This window comes from Pagrus major, chromosome 1 (genome assembly GCF_040436345.1).
Source record: "Pagrus major chromosome 1, Pma_NU_1.0".
NCBI lineage: Eukaryota > Metazoa > Chordata > Actinopteri > Spariformes > Sparidae > Pagrus > Pagrus major.
Genome location: NC_133215.1, coordinates 18,307,446 through 18,324,843, shown reverse-complemented (window position 1 = coordinate 18,324,843; position 17,398 = coordinate 18,307,446). Strand labels below are relative to the sequence as shown.

Sequence of the window (17,398 nt, the reverse complement as noted above, 5' to 3'; positions counted from 1 at the left end):
TTTATTGCTTGCTGTATTGTGTCGCCTACACTGTCGATGAGAAACACACACACACACGGTCATTGCTTCCATTCCTAGTTTGCACCTTATTGTACTGTAGAGTCATCACACTGTTAGGCTGTACACAGGTTTATTTGAAGCATACGTTGATGGATAATGTTGACTTTCTACTTCAGAAGAATAATTGCCTTGCAGGATGTTTTCCTGTAAACATAAGCTAACTTACCCTGTATTTTCTGCCACTAAGGAATCGATAGTAGAGTCGTTAAAGGTGCAATATGTAAGAATTGGTTAGCTGTGGAATTCATACTAAAAACAAATAAGCAGCATATCACAAGAGTAACCGCTAACTGCTGCTAAATGTAGCTGCCGTTGGCTTGTTAGCTCAGTTAGTAGTGCTGCTAGCAGTCCAGACAGTGAGCTCAGAGCACTGGGGGAGCAAGGGAGCTTTGGGCTAGCTGTTAGCATGCTAACCTCAGTAGATATCTCTGCAACACAGTACGTCATCATAACAGCAAAACTGTTCACATTCTGTTGTTAATTTTAGTCTGTTTTAACTAAAATTCTTACATATTGCACGGTTAAAGCTCGGCCACAGTATTTAAAATGATCGCTGATGGTTCAGTCTCAAATCTGTGTGTGTTCCCAGTCACATTCAGCCTCCTGGGATGTTCTCTTTAGAAATAACGGGAAGTAGAGGTGATGATGCGAAGGAGACATCCTCCAAAATGGCTTCCATGTCTCACACAGTGGCCTGTAAAGGTTTATTATGGTGCTGTCTTCTAAAACTGTTGCATAAACCGTAAATGTGAATCTCTAAAAAAAATGCACTGACTGTATTACCCCTGTATGGTTATGCCAAAATGTTAAAACATATTTAAAAAAAAGGCCTGAATTGATTATGAAAGTCACTGCCTTATGCCCACTAGCTTGAAAAGCTGGGCTTTTGTTGATATGCCAAATCTGAAGTATTTCTGTTGGTTGTTTTCTGTATACCTAACATAGTGTAACCATGAGAGGACTAAATGTTTGTCTCTTTACTGTTGAGGGCGATGACGATTGTATAGTATGTTCAGTTGTTGTATAAACTGAATAAAAAAACAATGAAAGTCAGTTTTGTTGCCGGTGACTGTTGAGTTGTTATGAGAGACGCAGCTGCACAGATTGTACAAGAATAAGGAAACGTTCAAAATCCTTGTTTTATTTTTATCTTCTAAAGAATAATTGGGTACATGATGGTCCGGTATGCAGCCAGTCGTCAGAGTGGAACCAGTTTCTTCTTACAGTTTGAGTTCTTTGATCATCGGCTCACCTCGCAGGCCGAGGAGCAGGTTGTTTGCTGCCAGGGCCGACATAGCATTACGGGTAGAATAGGAGGCACTAGCAATATGTGGGAGAATCACTGTTGGAGGAGACAGTTGGTAAGCGGTGAGAACTGAGCATGGTGATAATAAATCCTGGTGAAGTACTGTTTTTGTGTGTATATATCTGACAGACTCACCGCAGTTTTTGAGGGTAAACAGAGGGTGGCTTGTGGGCAGAGGCTCAGGAACAGTGACATCTAACCCAGCTGCTGCAATCTGCCCAGTGGACAGAGCCTCATACAGGTCCTCCTGGTTCACCACACCACCTCTGACACGAGACAGACAGACCAGAATTAATGACAGACAGGAAAAAAAACACTGGCAAAAAGTAGTAAACAAAAGGTACCACTGGCAGTTGGTAATCCAACCTTGACTGCACTGTAGTTCACGCTGTGTTGTATCTTTCTTTGTTGAGTATTTCACTTCACGGCATTGTGTACAACATGTGTTGGGGTGATTCAGTGTGTGTTTTTTGTGTTTAAGATAAGGGTACCGGCTTGTGTTGATGAAGACGGAGGTGTTTTTCATCTTGGAGAAGAGGTCCTTGTTGCAGATCTCCTTTGTCTCCGGTGTTAAAGCACAGCACACAGCCAGGAAATCTGACTGCTTTGCCAGCTCGTCGAAAGAAACTAGACCAAGAGACAGTGGCGCTCGTTATCACATTAAAATAAAAGCCTGACTGTGTCTCCATTGTTGATTGATTATAATAGTATCAAATGGTGGCATGAGACATCTCAGTGTCCATCAGTCCTTACCGTACTCTGCATTGATGATACTGGCCAGCTCAGGCCTGGGGGCCATGTCTGTGTAGATGAACTTCTTTACTTTGAAAGGTGCCAGACGCTCAGCGATAGCCACACCTTAGAGAAAAGAAGTTTCAGATTCACAGAAAAGGTAGTTTGGACGATAATGTGCATGGTGTGTGTAGATTTTCAGATGCTGTTTGCTCACCAATCCTCCCCAGGCCCAGGATACCCACAGTGCTGTTGGCCAGCTCATATCCACACAGCCACAAAGTTCTCCATGTGCCCCAGCCACCACTGACACAAGACAGAGAGAGATGTAGTTAACCTTTGAACAAAAAAGATTTGAGTGTGTGTGTTTGTGACAGTGTGTGTGGAACATTACGTCTTGGCTTCATGTGTGGCCTCTACGAGCCTCCTGGAGGTTGTGAGCAGCAGGGCCACAGTCAGCTCAGCCACAGAGTCTGTCAAAACGTCGGGGGTATAACCCACACGGATACCTCTGGAGGATAACACACACACACATATTACACATAATATTTTACGTGATTTTATTGCCGTGTCTTATATACACACAAATCAACACTTGTATATGTTTTTAAAAAAGAGAAAACTAGAAGGCACCTTTTCTTCAGCTCCTCCAAAGAGAGATGGTCAAAACCCACTGACATGGTACTGAGGACCTTCAGGTTTGGGCCTGTGGGAGCACACATATGCATGTTTGAGAGGGGTTTCCATTGCATTTGTCATTCAACTGACTCAAAGACTATCCTCAGACCTGCAGCATTCAGTAACTCTGCATCAATCTTCTCTGTCAGCACGCAGAGCAGACCATCAGCACCTTTGACCTTCTGGAGCAGCTCCTTCCTGGGTACGGGGGCATCGTCTGAGTCCCACAGCTCAACCTGCACCCTGGGAAATAAGAAACTATGACTGTAGGGCCAAGTCAAACCCATGTTTTTCTGAAAGGGCAAGTTTACCCTAAAATCCTAAAAAGTCAGTCATTGTCTACTCACCCCCATGGTGATTGAAAGTGTTGTAGTCCACAAAGCATTTCTGGAGCTTCACAGACTTGTATTAAAACTTAAAAAACAACCCCCAAAAAGTCTCCGTACAGCTCATGTGGCATAATTCAAGTCTCCAAAAGCCCAGAGTTCCCAGACTGATTTATAAAGACGTTATTTACACCCTCGACATGAGGTCAAGTTTGTCCACCCACTTTAGACGGGGAATGCAGTTTTAGTTTAGTGGCTACAGAAGATTTCGACTTTTAAAAGTGTGTAAATAACTGTTTTTCATCGCAATTTTGGATCTCAGGGCTTCCGTAGATTTGGATTAATCTGTATGGAGCCATTTTATTCTTTTTTTTGTATGAAACTTTTCATCAGCGTGGGGGTGAAAAGATAATGACTGAATTTTAATTTTTGGGTGAACTTATCCTTTAATTGTCCACAGAAAAAGCTGAATTTAAAGCTCCGAAGCATTGCAGTATTTCAAGCTTTATCACATGTACTGCTGGCCTTCTTAAAACATTGTGACTTTGAGGTGCAAAAAAACATTTTTCACAACTCTACTGTGGGGGAATACCCTTTAGGCTACCAGTCTTATCTGACTAACCTCAGGTCAAACATTAGCAGTCCTGTTTACTCAATGTAAATGATGAACTTTGCAAAGCAGACATTATAAATTCAGAAAGTGTTAAATCAGATATATGATACTAGAACTGATCTTGCAAGATGTTTCATTCTTTTAGGACACAATGACTCACTGTCCAGATTCACGCAGGATCTTCAGCCCCTCAGGTGGGATCTGTCGGGTGACATACACCCGTGGCAGGGTTGACATCTCCCTCAGCACGTTGCTTGTGAGACCCCCGGTGATATTCAAAGGAGTAACAGCGATCCGCTGGAGCTGACGCAGTGCCATACGACTGCACCACATTGCCACGGGAGAGTAAATCTGCGGGCAGGTGTCCGAGAGGTAGAAGTGGTACTTTGGAGTCTGTTGTGTGCATGTGCATGGTTTTGGCTCTAGTTCACGGGGGAGGTTCCTGTGTGTGTCTTTGACCAATATGATCAGAGGGAGGGTGTCTCCAAAGTCTGAAGTTGAGGGATACTGTCCCAGAAAACTAAACAGAAGTCAAATCAATGTCTGGCTTTCTCTCTCACACTCTCACCCACACTAACAGCCACACATGCATACACAAACACAAATTACACAAATGTCATAAAGTCAGCAGCAGACTTGTTTTCCTTACATCATCGCTCAGGATGGGAGTCAGTGGGATGTAAATGTTTCACCCGGCTGTTGACCTTTGTTTCTTTAAACAGTTTTGTATTTTCTGTTCTGTCTCTCTGGTTGGAACTGGTTTTAAGCAAACTCTTCTTACTTTCCCCAATGAAGCTGAGTTTTACACAATGCTATGCTTTTATCTTTCCCCAATTGTTGTCACAGGTCAGTCAAACAGTCGAGCACTGATGTCCAAAACTGGTGTACATACATATACATGCGCACATATTTAAACTTAAAAACGCTTTGCAAGGGTCTTAAACACAATGTTATTGTATTTTGTCAAATAATGGTATTCTTGCTCATGACAATAGAAGAGACACTAATTGCTTGATGACGGACTCTCCTCAGACTGATAAAGACTTTTCCACTTCCTCATAAATGCTGGTTGGAGGAGGTAATGTCACACCTTAAATCCAACTGTTACATCATGATATCCAAGGCTCATGATCAGGAGAATTTTATAGGATCTGGCAACATTTTCTGTCCAATTTACAAAACTGGACAAACCTCAATAAATGTTATCAATCCGTATATTGTGACAGGTATTTTACACCCCCACCTTCTTCTATATAGAATTTTCTCTTTTGTTTTTTCTTGATATATAACATATAATAATGTCCCTGTATAGGATATTGATGTGTAGGACTGATGAGTGAGTTTATGATAATAGTTTCCTTCTAGATTTCTATTTTGAAATTGTAATATTTGATATACAGAAGGTTTTTTTTTTATAGCTCTAGTTTAGTTTATTTAAGAAGGGACAGTGTAGATTAATAAAACACATGGTAATACATGAGTTATGAGGTTGTTTTTCATCTATAGTACCCTGGCCAAGGCGTTAAAAATGCTTCCTTAAATACAACAAAGCAAGGAGGGGGAAAAAACAACAAAAAACAAAACATGCAGAGTCAATTTGGGCAGATCCTGTTTATAGATTGATATTTAAGGTGGAAAAACTTCCAAAATCAGTGAAATGTTATCACAAATGCAGTCCTGAAAAATACTGTCACCCTATTGGACGACCTCGGTCATGTGACTTTTGTAACCCGGAAACACTCCAAGTTTTTAACCAGTCACAGCCATTCATTCGCTACAGCTCGTCGCGCATACTGACAGGTAGCTACGTGAACATTTGTCTAACATTTACAACGATTCTTTTCACGTGTATTGCTAGAATTAGAAAACCTAAAACAGCCCTCTGCTCTGGGGAGTTATTTATTACCTAACGTATGTGTCGTCACTTTCAACGAGTTTATGACAAGTGTCCTCGCCACCGGCACCAGGCAGCAGAGGCACTCGGTGCTAGCTAGCTGTAGCTGCTAACGTTGTAGCTCTCCTCAGCAGGTTCACAAGCGAACCAGCGGTATTATGGCAGCTTTAACGTTGACAGACACTCACTTTACCTTAGCGTGTGGCTGACTGCTGTAAGGTGATCAATATTGCTGGCAGCTACGCTTAGCTGGCATTAACTGCAAGTTAGCCACATATGTTAGCTAATTGACAACAGGGCGTTGGTTTTAGATCATAACTGACAACCACAATGTTCAATAACTTTGGTGATCACTGTTTGTGCTTTTGTATGTTGTGTAGGTATAGTCGCTATCTCACGGACAGTTGAATCCCCCCTCTTTCCCCTCCCAGCATGGCTGCAGACTCGATGGAGATTGACGACTCTCTTTACAGGCAAGTCAAACCTTTCTGGCTGTGCATCACAATCTGTGCTAGTCTTCTGTACTAAAGCACCATAAGCTACAGATAAGGTCACACAGAAGTCAAGAAAGGTTATGACAACACTGTGCTTTATACTATAATCAATGCAGTTATTGCTCCTCACTTGTCCCTCCTGATCTGAAGCACTTCCCCTCACACTTCCTCTTCCTTCCTTTCCACCTGTCCAGCCGCCAGCGATATGTGCTGGGAGACAGCGCTATGCACCAGATGGCCCAGTCCTCAGTCTTTCTCAGTGGAATGGGAGGACTGGGAATTGAGATAGGTAGGCTAAATATCACATCATGGCACAACAGCACTGTAATATATTCAGTGCTATTGTATTGACATGATCTGCATTGTCAATTGTGTTTTAACACTAACCAACTTCACTTCTTGTTCCACAGCAAAGAATATTGTCCTGGCTGGTGTGAAGGTGTGTACTCTCACTAAATCTCATCATCGTGACAGTGTGTAAAGTTTCAATGTGGAGTGTCTTGCGTCTTCCTGTAGCCTTAGGTATTGTATTTGACATTTATAGGCAATGCCACAAGATGTATGCATAAGCAAACATGCTTTCACGCAAATTTAGTGTGTGTACAGATGGAGTGGAGATGTCTCTGTACACCACTGTATACTTCACACTTGTGGTCAAACTACAGAAAAGCAAGCATTCAGACTTCAGGTAGCTTATAATGACGCCTTGAGATTATTACTTAAGAGACCTGGATGGAATAGTGCAAGTGAAATGTTCATTGCTGCAGGAGTCAGTACTTTCCGAGCTGTTTTAAGAAATCGTATGTATACATTTATTAACCACCTTAATGTGTCTAAAAATAAAATCATCCTGGTTTTATCAAACATGAGGTTAAGCACTACACGCTGCCAGTCCCAGTTGTGAAGACATTGGTACAGTTGTCTCTTTGTAAGACACTAATGTATATTATTTTTAAACTGATCTTTTGTTGTGAGTTTGTATGTCATGTATTTTATGTAATGTCTTGGCTTTTATCTGGACTGTGAGTCAGCAATAAAGTTTTGAATTGAATTGAAAAAATGTAATATTTGTATGTGAAAACAGGCTGTCACCCTTCATGACACAAAGCAGTGTGAGACCTGGGATCTGGGCTCTAACTTCTTTATCCGCAAAGAGGATGTGTTGAGCCAGAGAAGGAGGTAAAACGTCTGACCTCACTCACACTCTGAAATGTCATGCACTCACTATATCTCAGTTTATTTGTCTGTCTTTACACATTCTCATCCACCCTCTTTCACTTTTCTACCACAGGGTGGAGGCAGTGTGCCCTCGGGTGACAGAGTTGAACCCTTATGTCCATGTTGACATGTCTTACTCCGCTCTGGATGACAACACTGATCTCAGCTTTCTCAGAAAGTATCAGGTAAGGTTTTACTTCTCAGAATCTGGATTATGAGCAACCCGTGGGGCGTGGGGAATTTTGAATTGGTTTCTCACTTCTCCTGCAGTCCCACCGGTGACTAAGAAATGTTTGTTGTACGCTAAGGATGAAAATCACCCCACAATTGTAGACTTTAGGGTGGCTGCATTGTTTGTAGTTGACTCTTATGGAAAACGGAGGGTATAGTATGATCAGCTCAGTTTCAATTGAGATGAGATGAGATCTTATGGTTAATCACACAGTTAATCAAGTATATAATAAATCACCAGTCAAACTAAAAAAAATAAATAACTGGAAGCTGAGCATTCAAATCTGACTTAAACAAGATAGGTTCCTGCTTCAGTGTATGATAATGCCTTAAACAAGTGAACAGGCGTCTTGCTTCAGTGAAGCTGTTCTTATGAGCCCATGAGATGTCTTCATTATCTGTTTGCATTAATGGAACAACTACAAAATTTTCTTATTGTCATTTGGTTTAGATGGCAGATGACGTTAGTCAAAACCTGCATTTTTTTCTACTCTGACCATCTGCTCTGCTCTCTCTTCCAAGTGTGTGATTCTGACTGAAGCCAGATTGAGTCTACAGAAGAGAGTGAATGAGTTCTGCCACTCACAACAACCCCCCATCAGAGTAAGTCTACAGCCCCTATAGTGGTTATACATTACACAGCATTAGTTAAACCATTTCTTTACATATGGGGAACTTACAAACTAAAATATTAACTAAACTTTCGGCCTGTTTCACTGTATGTCCTTTCCAGTTCATTGGCTGTGATGCATATGGCATCTGTGTGCGGGTGTTTTGTGATTTTGGAGATGAGTTTGAGGTGTCGGATCCTACAGGAGAGGAGCCCAAGGAGATTTTCGTCCAAACTATCACTCAGGTAGTCTGAGCACTCTGTGTCCCGAATGATCAAATTATTATGAGCCACATTTCTGAGTGCTGAAAGAGTAAGTGCGATGTGCCAGATTCTTGCATTATATGAAAATGCAATTCCATAATTCATCTTTGGAAGTAGAGCGATGAAAATATGGTTCATATTTCCAAAATACTGTCTGCTACACAAAACACTTTAAACTCTTTTTGACCCTGCAGGACGATCCTGGGGTGGTAACATGCATGGACAACCAACCTCATGGCCTACAGACAGGCCAGAGTGTTGTCTTCAGAGAGGTTAATGGCATGGTGGAACTCAACAGCAGCGTGCGACAGGTTTCAGGTATTGTGTCTACATTGGAGCAAATAACTTCACTCACTTTTATGTTTTTAAAGAGTTTTTAATATACGTTTATCATTGTAATTGTGTGACACCAGCATACATATCCAGTGAGACAGATTACTCAACAAACACTCTGTTCATACCATACTGCGTCTGTTATTTTAGTCATATTTTGAACTATTCTAAGAGCAGATTTGATGAAATGGTTACTGTAATTGTGCATTAATCTAATTTAAATCATTTCTGTCTGCTTTTGTATATATTTGTGCGTGTGTGTGTGTGTGTGTGTGTGTGTGTGTGTGTTATTAGTCCTCTCCCCTCACAGTTTCGCAATAGGAGACACATCTCAGTTTCAACCATATGCACATGGAGGTTTCTTTGTTCTGGTGAAGACCCCTAAAACGTACAGATTTGTAAGTTAACCAGTTGTCATATCAAGCACAAATATCACAGTCTAACATAAAAGCCCATCACCCACCGTATGTTTGTTACCGCATTTGTCCATTAATGTATTTCAGGAGGCAATAGAGCAACAGCTGTGTGATCCTAAAGTCCTGACTCCAGACTTCAGTAAACCAGAGGTGAGAGTTTTGATGCTGTTGCTGGAGACGTCACAAAGCAAGTGAAACAAATTCAGAAATAATGGAGCCATCATACATTCAGAGACCCTCAATGGATAAAAACACTGCCTTTATATCATATTTACAAATGAAGGAGAACAAACAGTACGTGTACAGACCAATAGAATCACTTGACATGTTAGTATACCCTCCTTGCTTAATCGGTTTACCCCCAGGGTTAACAGCTTCGTGATAACCATCAATCTTTATTTTCTAATGTTAGTTTCCTTAAAGCCAGATAACTCAAAAGATGGTCTTACCAAGTCAACCTTGATACAGACTCAAGTGAACAAATGCCTAGTAATTTTTGTTTGAGTTTAACTAAGCAGTTTCCTGCCCATCAGGCCCCTCTACAGATCCATGCAGCCATGTTGGCTCTGGACACCTTCCAGGAGCAGCACGGTAGACTCCCCAACATCGGGTAAGCAAAATACTTCTCCGCTTTTCAATCTTCTGCCTTACTCTCTGTTACTCAACTGTACCCGAGGATATCACTTGTACTGGCTGCGGTTTTCAGTGTGTGAAGTTGTTGAAATGTGACATGTTCAGTTGTGAGCAGTTTCACTTTGATGCCATCAGGTGTTTACAGGATGCTGAGGTTTTACTGAAGCTAACCGAAGAAGTGAATGCAACTCTCAGGAACAAAGTGAGTGCTTTTCTTTTTTTTTTTTTTTCATCCCTCACGTTTTCATTCTCTTGAACCTGCAAAGATGCTCCTCTTTGAAAAAATTATTGCAAGCACACAGATGTCTTATCTCATTTTCATTTCAGACTTCTGTGAATGCTGAGTTGGTGCGCTGTCTGTCGAGAACAGCAAGGGGAACTCTTCCTCCGTTAGCAGCAGCTGTAGGAGGTCTAGCCAGCCAGGAAGTTCTTAAGGCCATTACAGGGAAGTTTGCACCACTGCAGCAATGGGTACGTTACTGAATCTGAACTCCTCCTTCTGCAAAAGTGAAATGTTGCCTATTGGTAGGTCAATAGTTCAATCTACCCCTTTTCGACAGCAACACATCAATGGAAACCAATTAACTTTAACAGGGTTTAACAAATCTTATCAAGTTTTGCATCTTTTTAAAGAAATGTCCCTTAATTGTTTGTTTCTTTCTCTGTTTCTGTCCTGTTTAGTTTTATCTTGATGCCATCGAGGTAGTCAGGCCACTTCAGTCTGTTCCTGCTGAGGAGTTTTTCCCAAGAGGCGATCGCTATGATGGACTGCGAGCTTGCATTGGTGAATCAATGTGTCAACAGCTGCATAAGCTCAGGGTCTTCATGGTAAGGATTGCGCAGTACAAAGAAGACCTCTTATATATTTATGTAATTTAAGGTTTATGTCCAAATGAACCCGACAATGCCTTCTCTTCCAGGTGGGCTGTGGTGCCATAGGCTGTGAGATGCTGAAAAACTTTGCTCTACTTGGAGTGGGGTTGGCCAAGAGCTCAGGAGAGGTGGTTTCCTCTTCTCTGTTTGACTGTATTTCTTTATGAATTTAAAAATTATTCAATTTCTTGGTGATACATATTTAGTGAAACCTTGCACTCTGCATCTGTCAATTCTCAGGTGTGCATCACAGATCCAGACCTTATCGAAAAGTCCAACCTCAATCGGCAGTTTCTCTTCAGACCACATCATATACAGGTGAAGAGAAGTCCACTTCATAATCCTTTTTTTCTTTTCCTCCACCCTTTAGACTTACCATTTCTCTTCCTTTTCTGTAACCTTGACTCATCTTGGCAAACTCAACCTAGCACTTAAAAATATGTCTGCGTAACCCAGAAATAGGGAAGGAATTTAATGCAATAGCAAGCACTCGGATTACTATCAGCGTTTAGAAGAAACTTGACTAGAATCAATGACTTTAACATTCACACACTGTTTTCCTGTCTTCTTTTTGTCTCAGAAACCGAAGAGTACAACAGCAGCAGATGCCACTCGTGATATCAACCCCGACCTGCAGGTGGATGCTCACCTCAACAAGGTGTGTCCTGCCACTGAGAGCATCTACAGCGATTCCTTCTACACCCGCCTGAACTTTGTGGTCACTGCGCTGGACAACGTGGAGGCTCGGAGATATGTAGACAGGTTGGTGCAAATATTAAAGTGGGAAAATCGATACTTTCTAAAAGTATTCAGTTGAATTTGTTTCCCTCATCATAAACCTAGAGAGAGAGAGAGAGAGAGAGCATATTTACGACATGAATGTATGAGCTGGAAAGGTATGTCATGAAACATTTACTTATTTGGTGAACAGCTGATCTTGTTTTATTTTTCAGCCGCTGTGTATCAAATCAGAGAGCTCTCCTGGACTCTGGCACAATGGGAACTAAAGGACACACAGAAATCATTGTGCCAAAATTGACAGAGTCTTACAATAGCCATGTGAGTATGTGTGAGAGTTTGTTATTTATTCCCTGCATTAGTCGGTCCCACAGACCTTACTCTTTTCAGCTCTCCTAAATATATCCATTCCCTTGGCTCACAGAGGGACCCCCCTGAAGAGGAGATCCCATTCTGCACTCTCAAGTCTTTCCCTTCTGTCATTGAGCACACCATTCAGTGGGCCAGAGACAAAGTGAGTCAACGTGAAATCTTTTTTGAGGGTATGTGTTTGTGTACTATCCGAATCTTGAACTTGGAAAAATTATAAAACTTTTCTTTGGCTTTGTCTAGTTTGAGAACGCGTTTGTCCACAAGCCCTCCATGTACAACTCGTTCTGGCAGACCCACAACTCAGCTGAAGTGGTGCTACAGGTAAGACATTAATGTTGTGACTGACTAATTGTAAGTAGCCTTTGTGTTGATTTATGCCAGCGATAATAATATTTAATAAAATATTTGTGTGTGTTTTATAGAGGATGCAGGCGGGGGAAAGTCTGGATGGGTCATTTCAGGTCATTAAGCTGCTGAGCAGACGGCCTAGCCAGTGGGAACAGTGTGTTACTCTTGCCCGTCTAAAGTTTGAAAAATATTTCAAGAGAAAGGTAACGAGTCTCCCCCTGAAAATATATCTTCATTAGATTGAAATGTGTGTTGAAGAAAGCTCCACAATATGATATGCGGTGTGATACCGATTTACATGCTGCTGATGTTTTTATGCAGGCTCTACAACTCTTGCACTCTTTCCCTCTGGACACAAGGTTAAAAGATGGAAGTAAGTTTTTAATCAAATATACGAATAGCTATAAAGTTATTTCACAACACAACTGCAGTGAAAACTATACTTAAAAGCAAAACATATAATGAATTCTTCTTCCCTTCCTTAGGTTTGTTTTGGCAGTCCCCAAAAAGACCTCCAGCACCATTTGATTTCGACTTGAAAGACTCTATGTGAGTATGCTCTTAGATTACAGTTTAAGCCTTTCTTGTATTGTCTGTTTCATATCTAAGCTTGAAACACACTTCTCTTTCTCCATCAGGCACTTCACTTTCGTTGTCAGCACTGCTCGGCTCTTTGCGGGGATTTATAACATCCCTTACTCAGAACAGGTGGGTCATGTACACTCACACATACGAAATTTAAAACACATACAGTTACTCACTGACCAACTCGACCTTTCCTTCCTTCTCAGGACCTCTCTGAAGAGGCGGTGACCAGGGTTCTCGCAGGTGTCAAGATTCCTGAGTACAGTCCCTCAGAGAAAGTAAGCTTCTCCATCAGTCTGGTCTTTGATTCCTATTCGAGTGTAAAACATCCTAATCTTACTGATTTTTGTGGATCTGTCCCTTCCAGAGTATAGAGACAGATGAGACGGCAAAGAAGCCTGACCTGATAAAGATGCCTATAAGCAGTGAAGAGGAGAGGGAGGCCATCTCACAGCTGGAGGAGGCCATTGCTACTGACAATGTCACAGCAGGTAAACAATTAAACTCAGGAAAATCACAACAGTTTTGTAACTGGACACTCAAGATGACTGCTTAATTGTAAATGTGAAACCTGGAGTGTTATTGAGTTAAATCCACTACAACGGTGAGAATTGTTAGGTAACATGCACTATCTTTCACCATCCTTCTAAGAGGGCAAGCTCATATTACAAACACCGTGAAACTACTTTTAATAATCGGTGAAAATGTGTTTCACATGTAGAGAGGTTACAGATGAGTCCACTGCTGTTTGAGAAGGACGACGACAGCAACGGCCACATGGACTTTGTCACATCGGCATCTGCTCTCAGGGCAAGGATGTACTCCATCGAGCCCGCTGACAGACTCAAGACCAAACGCATCGCTGGCAAGATCATCCCTGCTATTGCCACAGCAACAGCTGCTGTGGCTGGATTGGTGAGACATATTTGAAATGTTGCCATATACTGATGGTTTAACATGTAGTCATTGTTTTGAAACACATACAGATACTAGGCAATGTAAATTTGACGCCCGACCGGTCCCCAAGGGTCAAAGCCCTCAAGGAACCTGACTGATGCTTTGTTATTGAATCTCTGTGTTGGTCACTAATTGGCCATAACAAATACCTTTTTTGAGCATAGGGCGATTCTTTAGTGTACTTTGTACCAGAACACATTAGGCCAATGACAATGAAAGACTTTGTGGTCATATCATTGAGGTCTTTAACTGTTTAACTGCTAAGAGTTGTGGTCAGAAGGTCGCTGGTGCCTTACATGGTGGCAGCCTGCATCTTGTACAATCCAGATGGATGAATGTTTACTTCAATATTAAGATGTTAATCTGAATAGATGTTGAAAGTTTGGTTTAAAAATTGAAATTACATACATTTTTCAATATGAATTATGTGTAATACTATATACATAATGTAACAATAATTTTGTGTTATTATTTTGATGTACTCAGGTGGCCCTTGAGATGATCAAGGTGGTTGGAGCCTACGAGTTTGAATCTTTCAAAAATTGCTTCTTCAACTTGGCCATCCCTGTAGTGGTGCTGACTGAGCCTGCTGCAGTCAAAAGGACACTCATCAGGTAGGGGCATATGTACAATCTAACTGCCTCCAACATAATCATAATAAAACACCTTTTAAGGGCTTCATGGCCCGATAGCATTGCTGTTTTGACTCCGTGCACTGAAAATATCGAGTCTAGTACACTTACGACCACACCTTACTGTTGTACCATCACAGCAGCAAAATGAAAATTGCAGCCATAATATGGCACCAAACACAGGGTTTTTAGCCATATTTCTTAATTATTTCAATGAATTGTAGTGACAACCCTGTGATATCCCTTCCAGGGACGACATCTACTTTACCATCTGGGACTGTTGGACCATCTTTGGCCATGAGGACTTCACTCTCTCTGACTTCATGAATGCAGTCAGGGTGAGAACCATTCACTCTTATTGTACATTGGTGTATTTTTCCTGCATTTCCAATGAGGTTTTTATCTTCTTCTTTGTAGTTTATCTTCAGTTTTTTCTTTTTAATGATGAATAGTTGTTTTATTTCAGGAAAAGTATGGAATTGAACCCACTATGGTCGTCCATGGTGTGAAGATGCTCTACGTGCCTGTGATGCCTGGACACTCAAAGAGACTGAAACTAACGTACGTGTTTCCTGATTCTCCAATTGTTTGTGATAAGCATTGACCCATGAAGAGTTCTGTGCCCTTCTTGGTACCCAGAACGGAGATCAGAGTTAGAAAACAGAACTTCTACAGGGGTCAGTCTCTTGCTCAAAGACACTGGGTGGATGGTTTCTGTCATCTAGGCCATTATAATGAGTAAATTTGATGAAGCATCTCAAATCTTTGCTTGCTCCTGTGCTGTTCTGAACAAATTTGAAATTATTCTCCTCCATAACTCACATTTAAGTGATCCATCCAAACTGAACACCTTGCCTCTGACTCTACAGGATGCACAAGCTGATCAAGCCATCAGTGGACCGCCGCTACGTCGACCTCACCGTGTCATTCGCTCCAGAGGCAGACGGAGACGATGACCTCCCTGGTCCTCCGGTCAGGTACTACTTCAGCCGCAATGGAGAGACGCCCTGACACCTTCCTAGATGTTGTCCTCAAACCTCTTGTGTCCTTAATTCCCTTCTTTCATGTAAATTGTTGGACCCCAATAACCTGGGCCAGGGCCAAGAGCTATTCCCTCAGGATGTTATCCGATAAGGGCAAAGCTCCTGGCCCCAGCTCAAGCCCCCCCCTGTACTTCATGGAGCAAGAAAAGGCCAGTCTTGGTTTTCTTTGCCCCAGATCTAGCCAGTGGAACACGAGGTTGCTGGAGTAGCACTTAACTGTACCTGTGTACATATATTTTATCTGTTCTGTTTTCTACTCTGGTGAAATGCACAGCTCCGCCTGTGACGATGCCTTAATTGATTAATAACCTTTTTTCTGTTTGTGCAGTGAGTCTGACTAAAAACTATGTTTACAGAAACCTGCATACTCCCAACACAGTCTCTTTTGTGTTTTATGTAAGCTAGGCCCTAAAGGGGGTGGTGGTGGTAGGGCTGTTGGCGCAGTAAAGTTGATTTTTTGTTTGTAGGCATTACAGTGTCTTCTTCCTCGGAGTCCTCTCATTGGCTTTGAAAGTATTGCCAACCACAGAATTTGCCAGTTGTTGGTCATCTCCCCTTGTAGAAACAGGCCAAGCCAATATTTGTTGAATAATTTAGAGATGCAAAAGGTCAGTGGACAATGGCAAAAACCACCAAAGATACTGATTATCATTGTGTCTGCAGATGATTGTTCTTTTATGACTTTGACAGCCTCATTAAAAACACATTTATATCACGGGGGATGGGTATTACCTAAACATTAAAGGGCAACACACACCGGCTTCATCTCAGGTTGATGCACGCCAACTCTTTGGGATATATCACTGGCCTACTGTCGAGCGTCAACACATCACAAAGGCAGCAATTTTATCATTGTTCCCCAGCCAACTGACGTGCATCAAATGACGCAGTAGATGTGTGTTGCTCTCATCACTGTGGGTAAAACCAACTACTCATATTAGCTGCTAGTTGTAACCATCTTGTTAAATACTTGGGTCATGACAGCATCAACATTAGTTAACACCTTTGGGTAAAAATAAGTTCCACATTAGATAACACAATGGCATGAGTTCAATTCACACACAGAAAAAGCCTTTTTTTTTTTCTTCTTTAAACATCTGTTCCAACATCTGGGGTAACACTCCTGATATTTTAAAACACCTTTCTTTTTTTAAAAAAGAAGTATTTGCTGTTCATGATGTATTTGTTGTATTTGTTTATGGATGTGTGTCATAAACCCTGACATGTATTTATTTACTTGTTTCTAATTTTTCTGTGTCAAACTGAGCCTGTGTTGTTGAGCTCTATTGAGTCATGGTGCACTGGTTAATTGTGAACAAGTCATCCTAAAGGGGTTTTATCCTGGGGTGTAAATTGCCCTTCTATTTACTTAAAGGTGGAGTTGTGAAAAGGTTCTTTGAAGTAGTCTGCTTTGGCTTATATTGGCAATAATGTCAATGCAGTTTTGAATGGAATCATGTTAAAAATCAAGCTAAGTATTGAGGTTATTGAGATCCACCTGACAGTTCACCTACAGTGCACGGACAGGTTATCATCTTCACAAACAATTAAGTCACACAAAATGCTTCCTGGACAACATTTATTTTCTCCCCATAACCAGAGGTGGTAAGTTTCACTTGGCACAGAAAATGTCTATCATATTGACAACACTTTTTGTGCAGTGAATGTCATAAGTGTAAAACAAAACAGTGTTAATGACTGACAATGATAATAATGTATGTTCTTGTGACAGACAACCAATCAACCAATGGTCCAATAAAATGTGAGATTTCAGGATGTCCTCTAGACTGAAGCTGCTTCATGTCTTTGTTTTTAAGTGCATCACGGTATGTTTGTCATTTTTAAAGAAAACCATTGTGGAAAAAATGTGAAACATTCTTCAGTTCCAGCTTCTTACATGAGAGGATTTGCTGCTTTTCCTTGTCAGATTGTAAACTGAGTATCTTCAGGTTTTGGACTTTTTGTGACATGAAACAAGACATTTGCACTCATAACCTTCAGCATTGTGAAGTTGTGTTGGACATTTTTTCACATTGTCTTTT

At 41.3% G+C, this 17,398-nt stretch overlaps 2 protein-coding genes across 2 annotated transcripts; one reads left to right on the top strand and one right to left on the bottom strand.

Annotated features, from left to right (window-relative positions):
• Positions 1-1,181: 1,181 nt before the first annotated feature.
• On the bottom strand, positions 1,182-4,105 carry grhprb (glyoxylate reductase/hydroxypyruvate reductase b). The gene is made up of 9 exons (XM_073467349.1): positions 3,876-4,105; positions 2,886-3,019; positions 2,732-2,804; positions 2,493-2,609; positions 2,316-2,404; positions 2,120-2,224; positions 1,858-1,993; positions 1,502-1,632; positions 1,182-1,402 (listed from the first exon to the last, which is right to left on the bottom strand). The coding sequence occupies exons 1-9, from the start codon at positions 4,046-4,048 to the stop codon at positions 1,281-1,283; spliced, it is 1,080 nt and encodes a 359-aa protein (XP_073323450.1). The 5' UTR covers positions 4,049-4,105; the 3' UTR covers positions 1,182-1,280.
• A 2,190-nt stretch (positions 4,106-6,295) lies between these two features.
• On the top strand, positions 6,296-17,148 carry uba6 (ubiquitin like modifier activating enzyme 6). The gene is made up of 30 exons (XM_073467346.1): positions 6,296-6,392; positions 6,514-6,542; positions 7,188-7,282; positions 7,395-7,506; positions 8,075-8,155; positions 8,286-8,408; positions 8,621-8,744; positions 9,054-9,157; positions 9,263-9,325; positions 9,709-9,785; positions 9,944-10,010; positions 10,136-10,279; positions 10,490-10,636; positions 10,729-10,809; positions 10,922-10,999; positions 11,262-11,443; positions 11,635-11,740; positions 11,844-11,933; positions 12,032-12,112; positions 12,214-12,342; positions 12,461-12,512; positions 12,625-12,688; positions 12,778-12,847; positions 12,931-13,002; positions 13,092-13,215; positions 13,446-13,639; positions 14,168-14,295; positions 14,564-14,651; positions 14,780-14,874; positions 15,183-17,148. The coding sequence occupies exons 1-30, from the start codon at positions 6,329-6,331 to the stop codon at positions 15,322-15,324; spliced, it is 3,006 nt and encodes a 1,001-aa protein (XP_073323447.1). The 5' UTR covers positions 6,296-6,328; the 3' UTR covers positions 15,325-17,148.
• Positions 17,149-17,398: the final 250 nt, after the last annotated feature.